At 42.0% G+C, this 18059-nt stretch overlaps 3 protein-coding genes across 8 annotated transcripts in view; all 3 read left to right on the forward strand.

Moving 5' to 3' along the window:
* The window catches only part of ANKRD44 (ankyrin repeat domain 44), a 218599-nt gene that overhangs the window by 160227 nt on the left and 40313 nt on the right, over window positions 1–18059 (forward strand). The window lies entirely within an intron of this gene.
* On the forward strand, window positions 885–16835 carry LOC309528536 (GPI inositol-deacylase-like; the record flags this gene model as incomplete). Its single annotated transcript, XM_082216035.1, has 3 exons — window positions 885–1096; window positions 13626–13779; window positions 16648–16835. The coding sequence occupies exons 1-3, from the start codon at window positions 944–946 to the stop codon at window positions 16833–16835; spliced, it is 495 nt and encodes a 164-aa protein (XP_082072161.1). The 5' UTR covers window positions 885–943.
* LOC309525045 (GPI inositol-deacylase-like) overlaps window positions 16961–18059 on the forward strand; it is a 37235-nt gene continuing 36136 nt past the window's right edge. The window contains exon 1 of the mRNA XM_082210393.1: window positions 16961–17136. The gene's annotated coding sequence lies outside the window, so the exon portion shown is untranslated. The remainder of the gene's footprint in view (window positions 17137–18059) is intronic.

Here is an 18059-nt window from a genome sequence, read left to right on the forward strand (position 1 = left end):
ATTATTATTATTATTATTATATGACATTATAACAAAGCGCTCCTGCGCAAGTGCAGAGTGCTTCTGATGTGTCGCTGATAAGGGCAGGGAGCAATTGGGTGGGAAAGCGTGTTGGCTCGTTTACTATTAGAAACCTTTACCGAAATAATATACTGTAATAAATATAATGGAAAAAAATATTTTAAAAAATGAATACAGAATATTTGTTAAAGAGAAGCATTGAAGCCGCAAAGAGATAGAGGGAAGTCAGCTAATATAATAGGGATCCAAACTAGTTTTCCTCAGCAGAAATAAAGTGACTGGAAAGAAAGAAAGAAAAGGATTGAAAATGTATTTCTTTCTGAAAACCTGCTGTATAGAATATTCAAATTAGTGTTTGTGTCCTTCGAACAATTTTATGTACTGTACTTGACTAATTCCTTTTCGTTTTTTGTTTTAACTTATTACTTATCAATTTTCTTTTTTTCCCCTCTCACTTTTTTCCCCATTTTCGGATGTTTGGATGTAAAGTTTAATTTATGCTTTCTTTGTAATTCTTTTTAAAATGCAATAAAGATAATTTAAAAAAATAAAAAAATAAAAAAGAAACTATTACTATTATCCTCTTATCCTGGCGGGATATATAAGCGCGGCCCCTTTAAACGCCGACCCTGCCAAGAAGCTTCCCCCCACCCACCCACTGCCAGTATTGCCCGCCCTCCGGGAATCCCAACATGGCGCCTAAGCCGGCCCTCGGCCCTCATCCGACCTTCCAAATATGGCGACGGGCCCGCCCATCCCTTTCCCCTTTACGCTTCGAAGCCGGGCCCGCCCCTGGCCCCGCCCCAAAGAGCTTTGCCCCGCCCCCACGCGGGGCGTCTGTGTGTAGCCCAGTGAGGCGAACCTGGGGAAGGAAGCGGAGGGAGACCCGGCGAGCGGAGACGCGGCGGCGGCGGCGGGCGGCATGTGGCTGGAGGCGGGCAAGGTCCCCGGAGCCGCGGCGGTCTTCTACGGGGCTCTGGCGGCGCTGGTCCTGCTGGGCGTCCGGGACGTGCTCTTCCAGTACGAGGAGAACCGGTGCAGCATGACCTACATGTTCGAGTACCCCGAGTATTTGGTGAGGGGCCGGTCGGAGAGGGAGCGGCGGGGCCGGTTGCGGGGCGGGAGTCGCTTTCTCCTCAGAAAGGGCGCCCGGTGCTTCGCCAGGAACAAGACCCTGGACGGTTTCAGGGCGGGGGGGGGGAGGCAGGACCTTGGTTGACGCCTTCCACCCCCCTGCTTCCACTATTATTATTATTATTATTATTAATTAATTTTGTTATTTATACCCCGCCCGCCCACCTGTCTGGGTTTCCCCAGCCACTCTGGGGTAGAGAACTGGGCAAAAGAAACGATCCGACTTTTTAGAAGGCAGACCCTCTCCCCTGTGTCGGGAGCTTTTTAATGTTTGATGTTTTACTGTGTTCGCCTATGTACCGCAAGCCAGCCCAGGTGAGCTGGATGATGATAATAATAATAATAATAATAATAATAATAATAATAATAATAATAGATTTGTAAGCATGCACTTCCCTCTCTGTTCGTGTGAGAGAAGTACTAAGATGCCACTGTCTGCATACCAACCGTCCTGCATTTAGGGGGCACACCTTATTATTAGGATTTTGAGAAGCAATAAGATGTCACTGTCTATATATGATTTTTTCCCCTTTTTTGTGTGTGCCTTTCCTATTATTATTGGCACTAAGATCCCACTGTCTGTAAATCAACCTTTTCCCATTTTTTGGGTGTGCCTTTCCTATTATTATTATTATTATTAGTTGTAGTAGTAGTACTAAGATGCCACTGTCTGTTCATCAACTTTTTTTCCAGTTTTTTGGCATGCCTTTCCTGTTGTTGTTATTATTGTGAGAAGCCCTAAGACTCCACTGTCTATGCATCAACCTTTTTCCATTTTTTTAGTGTGCCTTTCCTATTATTATTCTTATAATTGTTATGAGAAGTACTAAGATGCCGCAGTCTGTATATTAACCTTCTTGCATTTTTCTGCAAGAAACACGAATCATGTTCAATAACATCAAGGGGAACTGTGAACAGGGTGGGTGTGTCAATCTGAAGTTATTGTATGGTTTATCTCTGCAGATCATAGCGTAAGTATAAAGATGGACCTAACTGAAATATGACAGGGGACCCTTCTTGATGAGCTCTGGCGACCTTGGTACAAGTCTGGTTCCAGCCTCATGTCCTGAAAGGCATTCAGGCATATATTGAGTTCCTCACATGTTGCATAAAGGTCAACACATGCAGATTTAGTTACCAAGTACAGTCTACAAGATAATTTGAGGGCAGGCAAAAGATAAGCCAGTTCAAGTCACAGCCCACCAGGGTGATTTTCATTCAATTCCATTATTCTTTCTAGTTGAGATTCCTGCGTTGCAGGGGGTTGGACTAGATGACCCTTGGGCTTCCTCCCAACTCTACAGTTCTTCGATTCTTATCATGAGAAGTACTAAGATGCTACTGGCTATATATTAACCTTCTTGCATTTTTGTGGCACGCCTTTCTTATTATTCCTCACTTCCAATATATCCTCTCCTTGATTTGGTATGGTCTCAGTTGCCACAGTCCCAGACATGACTGTTCAGAAGTGGGCTCCATTGATTTCAGTGGGGACTTCCTCCCAAGGATGCATGTGTTGGATCGCAGCCCAAAACACACATTCAGGTTGGAGTCCTAAACATGCTTGCCAGTCTTGATTCCAGGGTGCTAAACCTGCCGAGATTTTCCTCTTCCTCTTCATAATATTTTATTAAAGCTTTTTCATAATACAATAATATAAAAGAAACTAATCTAAAATGAAAACAAGAACCAAGAAAGAAAGAGAAAACAGAGTCCTCTCTCAAAGGTAGCTATTAACCAGTGTCACATACAGAAAGTGGTGGACCCTTCCAGCCTCTCACCCTGGGAGATCTTCCCTTCCTTGTGTCTCACTCATGGTCCTTCCACCAACCATCCACCACATTCATGGGTGTGTCAGGGATTTTCTTCAAAGGGTGTTTCGAATTGCACGGCAAGGCTGCATCCCTGAAAGCTCTTGCTTGTAAGTTTCATTGAACTCAGTGGTACTTCAAAGTAAACATAAATGGGGCCTTCTCATTTTGCACACAAGTGTGTGTCCATCTACTCTGTTTGGAGTGTGGTTTGGATGGTTTTTTGGGTTTTTTTAAACCAAAATTCACCTGTGTAACCTGTTCCAAGGTTGTTCAATTCAACACATGGAGTTGCTTATGTCTGTGAAAAGACAGCAGGCTCTACCTGCCACAGTTCCCAGACAACATGTCTCCAAGGTTTTATTGAACCCTGCCATCTCTCCAACCAGAAACTGAATGCTGCATTTACTGCTTTGTAGCTTCCTTGATTATGAGGGTGCACGGTTCTTAAAGGTATGAATGTTGCTAAAAGCATATTCTTTGCTCCCAGAGTGTACTCCAGCATTCTACTTCTGGTACAACAGGCTTTTCCAGTGTTGGCATCGCTCAAAACGATCACATTTTTTCACACCAAGTTGCATCTTGAGATCTGTTACTGATGGTTAGTGCTGCACGGCATTGCTATTTAACAACTACATGAAGCACAGTGTTGTCTGTACACTAATGACACTCAACTCTGTGATATCTGAATCTGGAGGTGCTGTGCAGGTCCTGAACCAGGGTCTGGACCCATATTGGACTGAATGAGAGCCAACAAACTCAAACTGAATCATATATAGACAAGGGCCCCCCTGTGGGTGAGCGGATTCCAGGTTTGGGAAATTGGTCAGTTACCTGCACTTCCTCTGAAGTAACAGGTGCATTGCTTGAAGCGTGCTCCTTGATCCAGCATTGTCACTGTAGACTCAAGTTTCTTGGGAGTGCCTTTTACCAGCTTTGGCTGATAGGCCATTTTATGAGTGTTGCTGAACAGAGTACATACATGGGTAAACTCTAGGCCTGATTATTATAATACGTGGGGCTGCACTTGAATTTGGTGCAGAAGTCGCAGCTTGTAGAAAAAGCTGCTGCCGGGTTTTTCTCTGCAGCAGCTTCTTGACAAAGCGTGACACGTCTGTTGCGCCCCCTGGCATTCTCTTTCATTTAGAATTGAAGCAGCCCCAATATGGTTAGGTTTTCAGTGTTTGTTGAAGACTTCTTTCAGGCCCCACACGCATCTAGTCTTGCTTCCTGTTCTCACAGCAGCCAAATGGAAGTCTGTAAGCAGAAGCTAAGTGTAACAGCACTCTCCCCACTTGTGATTCCCAGCAACTTGGTATACATATTGCCTCTGACAGTGAAGGTAGAACGTAGCTGCCTGGCTGGTAGCCGTTGTATAATGTAAAGGTAAAGGGACCCCTGACCATTAGGTCCAGTCGTAGCCGACTCTGGGGTTGCGGCGCTCATTTCGCTTTATTGGCCGAGGGAGCCAGCAAACAGCTTCCGGGTCATGTGGCCAGCATGACTAAGCCGCTTCTGGCAAACCAGAGCAGCGCATGGAAACGCCGTTTACCTTCCCGCTGGAGCAGTGCCTATTTATCTACTTGCACTTTGATGTGCTTTCGAACTGCTAGGTTGGCAGGAGCAGGGACCGAGCAACAGGAGCTCACCCCGTCATGGGGATTTGAACCGCTGACCTGATCGGCAAGTCCTAGGCTCTGTGGTTTAACCCACAGTGCCACCCACGTCCCTTGTATAATGTAGAGTGGTCTATAAATTATGATACAAAGCCATGATAAAATATTGTGCCAGTTTGCACACAGCGATAAACTACGGTTAATGGCTTATCAGCTGTGTGCTAAGTGCTGTCTCCTTGATTGCTTCTGCTTTGCTCTTTCCCCCTTTTGTTAGTGCAAGCAGGAGCAGTGAGCCACGAAGCCTTGACTTGGTGTCACATGCAAACTGAGATTGTGCTTTGTTTCTCCCTAGCAGACAGTGGTTAGCAAGTGAGCAGCCTTCATGTTGACTTCCTCGTTGCCTTTTGTTGGGGAGAAGCAAACTGTGATTCCGGTTCGAATATCTTGTTGCTTGCTCCAGCAGAGGAGCAAATCACAAGCCATCAGGCACCCTGAATTAGCATGCTGTTCTGTCTCGAAAATCCTGGCTTTCTGTTATGTGGAAAGAAGACCATTGTTCATTAATATCTAGATCAGCCCATCTCTCCCAGTCACTCTTTCTGCTGGCCTTTCCCCCTTCGGTCTTCAGAAAATGGCTGTGGCGCTAACAATCTGACCTGTGGTAGGTAAGATCATGCTCTCATTTGTGGACCAAGATCTACCCAATGGAGACAGTTGCTGCAGAGGATAGTACTCCTGAACCTTGAAAAGAGAGAATTTTGCAGCTTGTTATTGCATAACACGGCAAGCACGAGAAAAGCTGAACCTGCCAACATTTTCTCCTCCACGGCAATCTTCTATTAATTGGGTCATATCAGGCACAAGAAGTCACCCATTTTACTTATATTTCAACCACCAGTTTATTCTGGAGTGCTGATGGTTTCTCAGATGTGTGTTAGGTTTCCATTCTATCTGCTTACATACCTCTGTTTCAATAAGGATTCGGGGACAGGGAACCAGCTTCAGCACAGAGTAGGGAGAACCATGAGAATTTTAATAGGCTTGAGAAAGGACACCCACACAGTTTTTTGCACCTGACTTGGGTTGCAATTTGGGTGTTGAAATCTGTTTTATCCTCAGGATATTCAGTGCAATAATAGCTAGGTTTCATGTGCAATGGGTGTGGGAGTGCCAACTATAAATACAGTATTTGCTGCATGTTGGAAGTGGAGGGGAGCGGGGAGTGGTTATCTGATGGTTTAAGCATATCTCTGCATTCCTAAAACCCTTCAAATAGTGGATGAACTGAAATAAAGTAAAAGATAACAGCTGTTTTAATAAGGGCTGATCCTTAATTTTCACATTGCTGTGATTTTGCTGAGCACAGTTGTTGGGTTGGAGGGGGGAAAATTGTTACAACTTCTTTTAGGTATGCAGTAGGATCGCATCTTGTGCAGCAATGGCAGGTATATGCAAAACCGTGTATACGCTAATCGCCCCCATGCAAGCATCCTTACCTTCTGGAGCTGGCACTCCAAGTGGGCCTTGCCCCCCAAAAGCTTACTGGGCAAGACCTGCTCAGCTCATGGGCGCTGGAATGCTATCGCAAGTTCTCAGAAATAACAGAAATAAGACTATCCTACATTGAGGTTAGCAGAGTATCTAAGTCGAAAGCCCCTAAAACCTGAGAAGCTTAGGGTCTAACAAATATAAATATGTCTTGTACAGAATAGCCATCTTGTCCAGGGGCTTTCCTGGACGTCATAAGTAACATCCCTAATTTTTTTGACCTGGAGTGGTTTTGTGAGAATTTCATTTTGAGAAATCTAACAACTGATGGAGAATCAGCTGCAGGGGGGAGAAAATTCAACGTCACAGCTCATAGGATCCTTAACCTTCTTCTATAATTTAGAATAATACTTTGAGAAATGTAAATTTATTTCTTTTGATGTTGCCTATACCATATTATACCCACCAATAATCAAAGGAATAAAATTCTGCTTTTTTATTTGCTTTAAGCAATAAGACAAAATTTTACCCTGTCTCCGTCCACTCTCCCAATAGCTGTGGTGCAAAAATACCAGAGTAAATTCAGCTCTAGCAGAACGTAGATTATCCAATTCCTGTTTAATGTGTTGCAACCTTCAGTGTAGATCCAAAGAACGGGGTGCTGCAAATTGTCTTAAAAGATAGTTCACGATTTTCTCCAAATTTTCCTCTTGTGAAATTCTAATTCATTTCTCATGAGAAGCTTATGCTATAAAACCTTAACTCAGTTATAGGCTTTACATTCTTCCCATTCAGCAGCCTGAAAAGTAGTCCCGTCATTATATTCAAAATACTCTTGGTGTTCAACACTAATTTGTGTTTTAAAGCAACCATAATTCAAAAGTAAAATTTTATCAGTTTGACATCCTGTAAAATATTGTAAAAAAGGATATGAAACAGAAAAACAATGCAACCTAAAACAATGTTGGTCGACTTATGTGGGCGGAGGGGAGGGTAGGTGGGTAAATTCCTGTTGTGTCCCATGTAATGCATGCCAAACACCAACCAATCCAGATTCAGCCATACATCCCTTCAACAATCCTGTCTAAAATTGGATCTAATTAACACAATTTAGGGCCATTATATATATCTACTGGTATACCCAAAACCTTCAGGACACCTCTTAGGGCCTTAGCTAAAAACAACAACCACCCCCATATAAGTCCTACTCCCCCTCCCAAATATATTTGTAGGCACCCATAAGAATGTGTAAACTGGCTCTATGATATATAAAGATTCTTAAATCAGGAATATTTTCTTTTGTTTTATGCCGCTACTTATTGCACATCCCAGAACAGCTTGGTTTGTTGTTGTTGTTTTTTTAAAAAAACCATTTGTCTATCCGCTTTTCTCCATTTTATATGATTATGATTTAGCAGGTTATTTAATCATTCTAATCTTGTGGCATGAAATAAATGGTAAACTTTGCTCATAATCTTAAAGCTGGGACCTCCCCCCTGTTTTGTAGTGCTTTGAAAGTATAAAGCTTATCTCATATCAAGGGTATTACTGTAAAGGCTAATTGCTGGAGAGCTTATCTTCATTAAACAAAACCATTCAGGTGATTAGGCTGTATAAAAATACACAATACTACAAAAGGGGACTACTACTGATATCTCAAAAGCTGAAGTGTCTAATTTCATTTACATCAGAACAATTGTAAATTGAATCTGACAATCCTGAACATTCAGTACAGTATCTTTTAAGCAAATCTGACCAAATAAAAACTCATAGTAATGGATTGAAATTTCTTATTTTGCATTAATTGGTAAATTATCATTAGTATTCATGTAGATATTGTTCAAGTTTCATAACTTGCTAATGCTTATCTGCTTCGTGAAGCATAAACCGCCTCATATCTTGCTAATCGCTTTGTAAGGTAGGCAAATATTCTCCGTACAAGTCTGAAAGACAATTGTGTGAGCACTCACAAAGGCACTCAGTTGATAGCTGAACCGGGATTCCAGTGCATAGCTTATGCTTTAAACCATTGATTCACAAAGTAAGCCCCCTTGGGAGGCATGGGACAGTGATGCCTTCCTTCCTTCCTTCCTTCCTTCCTTCCTTCCTTCCTTCCTATCCAAGACCTGAGTTGATTGTATCTCACTTGCCAATGGACTCTCACTCGTTTGGGGAAGAAAAAGAGCTGCTGTTCATAGCTAGTTTAGGATGAGGCCAGAAAGATCCTGTACAGCTTTCTGTTAATGCTCTGCAGGGCATCACATGCAACAGCAGGCTGTAGTCTGTATTCTGGGGAGCAATCCCTAAAAAATAGCAGAATTGTAGGTGAGGGACAGGTTCAAAAGTGTTGAGAAACCTTTCCAAACTAAACCGCCCCTGCTTATACTTTTGTGGCTTCTGAAAAGTGATTCATTTGGTGGAGAATTTAAACATATACAGTGGTACCTCGGGTTACATACGCTTTAGGTTACATACGCTTCAGATTAGAGACTCCGCTAACCCAGAAATACTACCTCGGGTTAAGAACTTTGCTACAGGATGAGAACAGAAATCGTGCTCCGGCGGCATGGCAGCAACAGGAGGCCCCATTAGCTAAAGTGGTCTTCAGGTTAAGAACAGTTTCAGGTTGAGAACGGACCTCCGGAACGAATTAAGTACTTAACCCGAGGTACCACTGTACTCATTTCTACCCCACCTTTCTACAAAAATATTCAAGGAGGCTTCCAATCAAAGTGGTAAAATAGGACAGAAAACAAAGCTAAAAGAGACTGAAATGTTAGCAGCAGCAGTCACCCTAGTTAATGACAAAATTCTAACAAAGGTCCCTGAAATTGCACTGTCTGCTGTTCACCTAAAAGCAAGCAGTAACAGGGCCAGCCAGGTGTACCCCAAATTGGAAGCTATTATAGAATTTAGGGGTCACGGCTGAAAGGGGTTTCTTGGGTAGCTGCCAACTGTAATTCCCTCTGCAGGGGGACCTCAGGAAGGAACTCCAAAGTAAGTTTCTGGACACGTTTGCATGGGAAAAAGCAATGTGATTCTTGAGATGTTCTGCAGAGAGTTAAGAGTAACATAAGCGTTTTAGCCAGAAGAAATGAGTTATATCTGGCTAGGCTCCTAATACTCAAGAAAGAATTACAAGGCCACGACAGGTTATCCAAGCCAGAGGTGGGCAGAAGATTAGGCACAATCTAATGGTTGGCTACTGACCAGATTCTGAGTTGCTCACAAAGAATGCTGGACTAGCTGAACCACAGGTCTTAACCAAGAGTGCACATTCAAGATCATATAACCATAGCTGTCATCTTACAGATTTGAAAATAAGGGACCAGCAGCCAAAATAAGGGATTTTCAGAGCACATGTATGTTCACTTTCTGAGCCCCTCCGAGCCAAAAGCAGAAAGCCCAGCCAGCAGCCAAACAAAGCCTCAAGCGGTGGTTCCCACAGCGCAGCAACCCGGCAAAGGGAATGCAGCAAGGAAAACCACTGTCACCTCTCCACTGGGAAGCGCTGAGCAAAGGCGAGTCCCCAGGCAATGCGGCCGATTTGATCGGCACAAGGCATGCAAGCTCCACCCCCCTCAGTCGTTCTTAGACTCCTTATTGGGTGAGCAACGCAGCCAAGCAACACAGTTGGAGCCTCCCTCCTCCCTGGCCGGCAGGGAGGGAGGGAGGAGCTGCTTCCTTTGAAACCCGGGAAATTTAAGGGATATCATCAATAAGAGACAGCAGCGGTACACGGCACTGGGATAAGGGACTTTCCCGTCAAATAAGGGACGGTTGACGGCGATGCATATAACACATGCTATGGCTTAAGATATCTTGACCTCTTGATTTTAAAACACATTGGTTAACCATGAAGATTCTAACAAATCGTAAAGGTAGACCACACACAAATAAGCAAACCCCAACCTAATTGAGTCCTTTTTCTTCTTATTTTGACCATAGGTACCGCTATCATAAAAAGTAGCAAAAGTTTGCTCTAAAAAACATAGAAATCAAATTGTTTAGAACATCAGTGTAACTGTCCAATGTAAGATTAATCCATAGGCTGTTGTTTAGTTCCTGATCTGATCTTGCACATATGGATGTGTTATATGTATAGTATATACGCACACATGTCCTTGCCATCTGTAAACATGACGAAACAGCAACAGTTACACTGCTGTATTTAGAACACGGTTCTTACTCTAATATCTAAGTAACTGCTAAGATCCATTGAGAGGATTTGAAGTGGAAATAAGGTCTCCTTCCTTTACTGTACCAGGAATTCTTGTACTATACTAGTGCATGTTCGCTGTACATGTCTGTTTTAGCCTTGGGTAGGACAGATATGAAAGGTGCTTGTCTTATAGTGAAATCCTCATATATTCTCAGAAGTGGTGTTTGTTCTAGAGTAGGTGGGGTTAGGATTGTAGCTTTAGTTGCTACCTTTTAAAGGAATTCTAGCTAGAACCTCTTAAACCTGTTAAAGCCTTACAATGTCTAAGATCCAGGTGTTTATTGGTCCACCTCAAACAAAGGTGATTATCTGAGTCTTTCTTCTGGGTGCCCTCATCTTCTGAAGTGTGATGGGTAGTGACCAAAGAGAGGGCTTTTTAAATATAATGGCACATTGCTTCTGGAATGCCCTTACCATTCCATGACCATTACCTTTCAATGACCTGGAAAAGAACTTATTTCCCCCGACTACTTAGATATTTTTAATTGGAATGTGTAACTCTCCTTGACTGACTGATTTTGTTTTTCCACTTATGTCTTTTTCATTGATTGTATCGATTTCTTTACTTTGGAAGGTGCCCTGAGAGCTCCTATCCCTGAAATTCTGGGGTATAAATTTAATGATAGCTAAAGAAAATAAGCGAAAACCCTATGGTACTTCGGCTATATTTATTGGCTTTCAAATATAATAACTTACCCATCTGCCCTTTTTCAGACAAACAATCCACTGCAAGGTTCAGATTGTCCCATTTGTTTACCATGTCTGCTACTTCCGCATCTGATACTTAATATTTTATTTGAAAAATAGGCCAAGAGATAAAGAAGGAGTAGTGTATATGCCAAGCAGATTGGGCTTTTACCCGAAAAGCATCATGAAAGGAGGCCAAAAACGAGATGCATAACAAAACAACTTCAGCATAAAACTGTTATGGAGGAAACAAAAACATGCAGCAACTTTCCTGATTGCAGTGCAGAACTGAAAGTAAACTGCACAGAACCTGAGAGCTGACCTGGCAGTTCCTGGTTTGGCAAGCCAGGTGGGCCAAAGCGCACAGCATCACCTGTGCAATTGGTGAGCAGAATTTAGTTGCTTTACTTTTACATCTTTCAGGCTTGGATTCCCCCCCCAAAAAAAAAAAAAAATTATGGCTTTCTCCATAAGAATTTATTGCTTATATTTGGTATGCTGCACTTATTGTGCTCAGATGTATCACTAGAGCAGGGCTGAGAAACCTCAGGGTCTGGATCTCTCCCGAGCCACACCACACACACACACGTACACACACACACGTACGTATTTGCACCCTCCATGATTGCTTTAGCTTGGCTGGAATGTGGCCTTGAACTCTGTTAATGACTTGCTTGCCTAGCGGAAGGATTGAGTGGGGTGTGTGAGTGTTATTAGAAATTACCCTTCCGTACTAAGGCAAAATGCCATATAGTGGTTCCCTGGCCAGGGCAGAAATAAACCTGACTCTGTTTAAGCACATGTAAGAATGTGTACAGCTAAACCCAGGGGTCACCAACTTGGCAGGCACCAAGGTGCCCGAGAAGGCTTTTGTTGGCATCCCCAGGCAGGAGTCTAACTCTGAACTTTCATTTTTTTAAAAGTAAGTTTCTAGCCCTCCTAGAAAGCATGTTATGGAGCAAAGTGTGCAGATACCCTTCTAAGTGATTTCTGTGAAATGAGCAAGCCTGGCTGCTTCCCCTGGCAGTATGTTTAAACAATGAATGAAGTCAGGGCTGTGATTGGTAAACGAGTTGTTCTGACACTAGGCCAGGGGTAGGCAACCTAAGGCCGGGGGGCCGGATGCGGCCCAATTGCCTTCTAAATCCGGCCTGTGGACGGTCCGGGAATCATTGTGTTTTTACATGAGTAGAATGTGTGCTTTTATTTAAAATGCATCTGTGGGTTATTTGTGGGGCATAGGAATTCGTTCATTCCTCCCCCCAAAAAATATAGTCCGCCCCCCCCCAATGGTCTGAGGACGGTGGACCGGTCCACGGCTGGAAAAGGTTGCTGAACCCTGCACTAGGCAATGGAAGCCCCCTGTGTTCTGAAGAGCTGCTTTTCTCATTCCCCTTTAATGTACTTTTTCTGCTTTGAATTTCCTAGGCTGAAATTCAGTAGGTTAAGCCTTTTCTCATATGGAAATGCAATTCTGGGGAAAGCGTTACAGAGACCCAAATCTCTAATTTTGTGTTGTGCCGCGCCTCCCTTGGCACCCATTTTGTAACTGGTGCCTCCAGCACTCTCAAAATTCAAAATGCATTCTCTCGTCCAAAAAGATTTGCGGCCCCTGACCTAAATTTTTGAGAAGTATATTACTTTGATTTTCACGCACATATCGCCGTCACCCTTTTATAGTCTATAATATTCAGGGCTTGGCAGTAACCTTTAGCATTTTTAGAGCAAATGTCTTTCAAGCTAGCTGCTAAGTTATGATGTGCTTGTATTGCAAGAAGAAGCCGAAAGGCTGCGTCCTGAATTGTTATAAGTGTTTGAATTCATCTGCAATTCATGTGTTGGCCGATGTTTATCTAGCTGATGGCGTATATGCGGTTGACTGGTGCCAAAGCAGCAAATTTTAAATGAATTCAATTTCACCTCCCCTGACATTTTATTCGTTATGATGTAAGCCTATTAAGTTAGTCAGACGAAATTACATTCTCAAAGTCAACACTTTTTTGTATTCCTTCTGGCATACAAAATGCTTTTGGATTTTTATTTCACTCATTGTTGCAACAACATCTAAGTAGGCCACCTGCATTTCTTATATGCATACCTCTGTGTGTGTTTGTGTGTGTGTTCGTGTGCACACACACACATACAGAGACTAAGATATAAATAGAAGAGATTTGCTGGTCCAGGAGTCATGGGGTTGAAATTGGGCTTGTATCTAGATTTCCTACTTAAGAGAATCAGAATGTCTTCCTTTTCAGCAAGATAAGTACTGCATTGAAACTGTTGGATAAACTGATGTTGGTGGGAATAACTTTCCTGGCTTCTAATGCTATCTTATCTTTTATTAGTAGGTTCAGTTTCTTGCGTGTAGTTGAGCTGAAATGGGATGGAGGGGTTGAGAGCAAGATCGTTTAGGGTGATGAAAAAGCATCTGCATCATTTCAAAACTCCCAAAGCTGTCTCTGCTGATTACAAATATACCCCAGCTTGAAATTGCCTAGCTACCTCCTTTTGCAGTTAACCGTTTCTGTACTTAAGATGTACATTTCAGATTTGAACAATAAATTATTACCTCTGGCATACATAAAATATTATTTAAGTATAATTGTATTTTAGAATTATAATTGTATGCATAATTGTATTTTACAGAAAATTAAGCTTCCTAGGAAAGTATCCAGGCGTTATCCAGCCTATGAGCTCTATCTTTATGGGGAAGGAAGTTATGCAGAAGAAAATAGAAATCTGCTCTTAACTGGGATTCCAGTACTCTTCCTCCCTGGCAATGCTGGGAGTTACAAACAAGGTAAGCTATATCTGAAGCAATACTGATGTGTGTATTCTAATCTTTCATAAAGCAGGAAATGTATGAAGATCTGTGGAATGTTACCTTTTTAAAACATAGGTCTTTGTGGAAGTATGTATTCTGAATATTTTGTTTACATGTAATTGTTAAGAGAATTACCAACTTTCTTTGTTGATGTTATTTGCATCATTTAATAGCGTAGGGTAAAATGTGACATCGTGTGAACAGTTAGTAAAAGGTAAAGGTACCCCTGCCCATACGGGCCAGTCTTGACAGACTCTAGGGTTGTGCACTCATCTCACTCTAGAGGCTGGGAGCCAGCGCTGTCCGCAGACACTTCCGGGTCACGTGGCCAGCGTGACAAGCTGCATCTGGAGAGCCAGCGCAGCACACGGAACGCCGTTTACCTTCCCGCTGGTAAGCGGTCCCTATTTATCTACTTGCACCCGGGGGTGCTTTCGAACTGCTAGGTTGGCAGGCGCTGGGACCGAACGACGGGAGCGCACCCCGCGTCGGGGATTTGAACCGCCGACCATGCGATTGGCAAGTCCTAGGCGCTGAGGCTTTACCCACAGTGCCACCCGCGTCCCAAATTATGTAAAATCACATAAGATAAGCTGAAAACAATCAAAACTACAAATCAACAAAATATATTGAGACTGAGCACTATATTTACACTATAGCTTGATTGGCATTTATTTTATTGCACAGCAAGCATGTAAAAGAGTTGTCAAGGAAAGTGGTGTTGGGCAAGGTTTTAGAGATTTATCAGGAAGCGATCCTTAGCCCTGGGCTTCTAAATAGATTGAGAGCTAGGCAAACCAGCTCTGCTACAGGCGTCAAAGAGGATTATTCAAATAATCACAGAATATACCATATGGGCATCTGGAAAATGAACAAAATCCCATGTGAATCATGCTCCCAACTGCCATTTGGAGAAACAGAATGTGATTTCATCCTGCAAAAAATGGAATTTTCTCTGAGAACTGGGGAAATATATTTTACAAGCGGAATACTAAAATTAGTGATACAGGCAACTCCCGCTTTAGGCATGTGTGCGCAATTGCACAGATGCGCACAGCGCTGAACCCAGAAACATAATAAAGATGTCACTAAAAGGAGCAGGGAGTTTCCAGGCTTTTTCAATGGGTTTCCGATTTTGCGCAAATGCACAGTGACCCCGTACCGCAAACCCCACGTAAATGGGAGCTGTGTGCACTTGACTTAGCTTCAGTTTATGTAAGTGGCTTGAATGAATGAATGAATGAAATCTTTGTTGCTAAAAGCTATAATCCGCCACAATTGGTCACAATGCGTAGAATGCAAATAATTGATTTAAAACTGAACAACAACAGCAGCAGCTAAGCAAACATACAAAAATGCGAAAATCACAGCTGTGTAAGTTAAGCACTTCACATCTCACACTCCCCCTTACGATACTTGTCTTGTTGCCTCGCTCTCAACTTACTTGCAGCCAAGGCAAATTTTGCAACCAGTTCAGTAATAAATGTAAGTGGCTTGACCACCCAGTGCCAGAGGGCCATAAGCAACTATGTTGATATGTACGTTGCGATGTCTCAGAAGTGCCATACGAACCCAAGAGGCTATAGCAGTCAATTTGGAGGATGGGCAAATATAAACTTGGACCACCCTCTGACTGCATATCATCAAGAGATCTACCAGTCACGTTCAAAGACTACAAGGTGTAAGATCTGTATTCCTTACCGTTTGTGTTATTTTTGCCCTCATAATCCATACATACATTCAAGGAGTTCTCTCCATTCATAATTCAGTTTCCGTAATAAAAGCTAGGGCAGGAATAGCAAACATGATGCCCTCCAGCTGTAGTTATCACTGGCAATAGGCCATGCTAGCTTAGGTTAATAGAAGTTGTAGTCCAAAAACATCTAGAAGCACCACTCCTGATCTAGAATAATTAAATCTTGACCATGGATTCCGCCCCCTCCCATTCTGGGTAAGGGTTAAACTCTTTAGAATTTGTCTCTGTCTTCCAAGAACATGTTTGTGTTTTAATATGATGGACCAGGACTCTGTTATTTATGCTGTTTTAAATGTGTTTTTTGTATTTGATTTCATTTAGCAGTGTTTTTCCCCCCTTTTTGAAATGTTTAAGTTTTTTTTGGTTAACTTTGTTTTAAATATATATTCTGTAGTTGACCTCCTCTGTAATATTATCTTTAAGATAATATTTTAGTTTTCTGTTTTGACTGTATACTGTATTTACAGTTTTGACTGTATACTGTATATTTGACTTCCTTCAGAAATGTTTGATTCTGGATTGTTTTATTGATGTTTTAATATGCTGTAAACTGCTTTGAGATTTTTCTAAATAAATAATCTCTACTATTTATGAGAGTTTCCAAAGTAGCTGCTGTGATGAGAGCCTCTTGCCATTAGTTCTTGTCTTCATGGAAGTAAATTCCGATCAGCAGCTATGTTGTGGTTTTTTATCAAACCAACTACAGCTCAGTATAGGGTTCTGAAAAGAAATCAGGACGCATTTGAGAATGGTGCAGATCTCTGTGGTGGAGAAACACCTTTCCCATGCTTCTGTATTGCTGAGCAATCTAGATGCAGAAGCAGCCAGGCCTTTTCATGATCTGTTCCAAAGCTTGCGTAAATAATATTGTTCTTAGGTAATACCTCCATATTGTATGTTAGGCCAGGGTTTCTCTAGCATGGAGTTTGGTGACACCAAATTACAACCAGTTGCGTATTTCATTCCATTTTAACAATAGATCTGAATCTTTTCTGTCCCCTGAGGTCAAATTTTCGTGATCTGCCCTAGCATCAAAATCTAGAGATATTAAACTACTTGCTGCTAATAATTCATGTGTGCTTTTTCAGTACGTTCCCTTGGGTCAATAGCACTCAGAAAGGCAGAAGATGCTGACTTCAAGTATCATTTTGATGTCTTCAGCGTCAACTTCAATGAGGAACTTGTTGCACTCTATGGTGGAAGTCTACAAAAGCAAACTAGATTTGTGCATGAGTGTATTAAAGTAATTCTTAAATTGTATAAGGTATGGAGATAAGCATTATGCACAATAGATCTGAATCTTTTCTGTCCCCTGAGGTCAAATTTTCGTGATCTGCCCTAGCATCAAAATCTAGAGATATTAAACTACTTGCTGCTAATAATTCATGTGTGCTTTTTCAGTACGTTCCCTTGGGTCAATAGCACTCAGAAAGGCAGAAGATGCTGACTTCAAGTATCATTTTGATGTCTTCAGCGTCAACTTCAATGAGGAACTTGTTGCACTCTATGGTGGAAGTCTACAAAAGCAAACTAGATTTGTGCATGAGTGTATTAAAGTAATTCTTAAATTGTATAAGGTATGGAGATAAGCATTATGCACTTATTTAATTCTGTCAAATTATTAGCTGTATTGGATATGAGAGCTGCAGGTTGGGAGAGAAATACTGTTGCTCTATGTTTTATGGTTGGGATACCTATCTATCTCCATGATTTGGTATAGGGCCGTGTTTCCCAAACTTGGGTCTCCAGCTTTTCTTTTCTTTTTAACTACAATTCCCATCATCCCTGACTACTGGTCCTGGTCAGGGATGGTAGAAGTTGTAGTCCAAAAACAGCTGGAGACCCAAGTTTGGGAAACACAGTATTTGAAATTCTCTCGACCGATCAACTACATTCAGTAGCATTATTTGAAAGTTGGGTCCTTGTCTATCTATACTGGTACCACCCACACGAAAGCGGGGAGCTATCCACAGCCTCAGAGCCTCAACATTTGCATAAATACAACTATGAGGATTTTTGTATGCTTATTGTGCATACGATATCAGTGGGACATTGGTGGACTGTTGAGAGAGGAGAAAGTAGAAAATGAGTATGGGTGTGGCATGCAGGATCTAGGAATATGGTATGGAACCCTGGAAATAGCACTCCAAATTGCAACAATTTATTGCAGATCCCACTACTCCTTTGTATCAGCCTGCTGGTTGGTACATTCAAACATTAGGGTTGTGCATTTGTGATACTGCATTTCTGAAACCTTTCTGCCTTTTTAAAAAAAATAAAATAAAATCAGTAAGACATTTCTATATTGGGGGTGCTCAGGAAAAACCTTTCATTGTCATCTTGCGATTAGCATGAGAAATTTGCTTTCTTTCACAATTTGTACTATTATGCTGAGCACCCTCAATATAGAAATGTCTTACTGATTTAGAGTCAAAATCCAAATAACTGTACTTGAATTGCCGTCTTAACCTTTATAGTAACTTGATTTTTGGCGAACGAC

This window comes from Podarcis vaucheri (genome assembly GCF_965113315.1).
Source record: "Podarcis vaucheri genome assembly, chromosome: 1".
Classification (NCBI taxonomy): Eukaryota; Metazoa; Chordata; class Lepidosauria; order Squamata; family Lacertidae; genus Podarcis; species Podarcis vaucheri.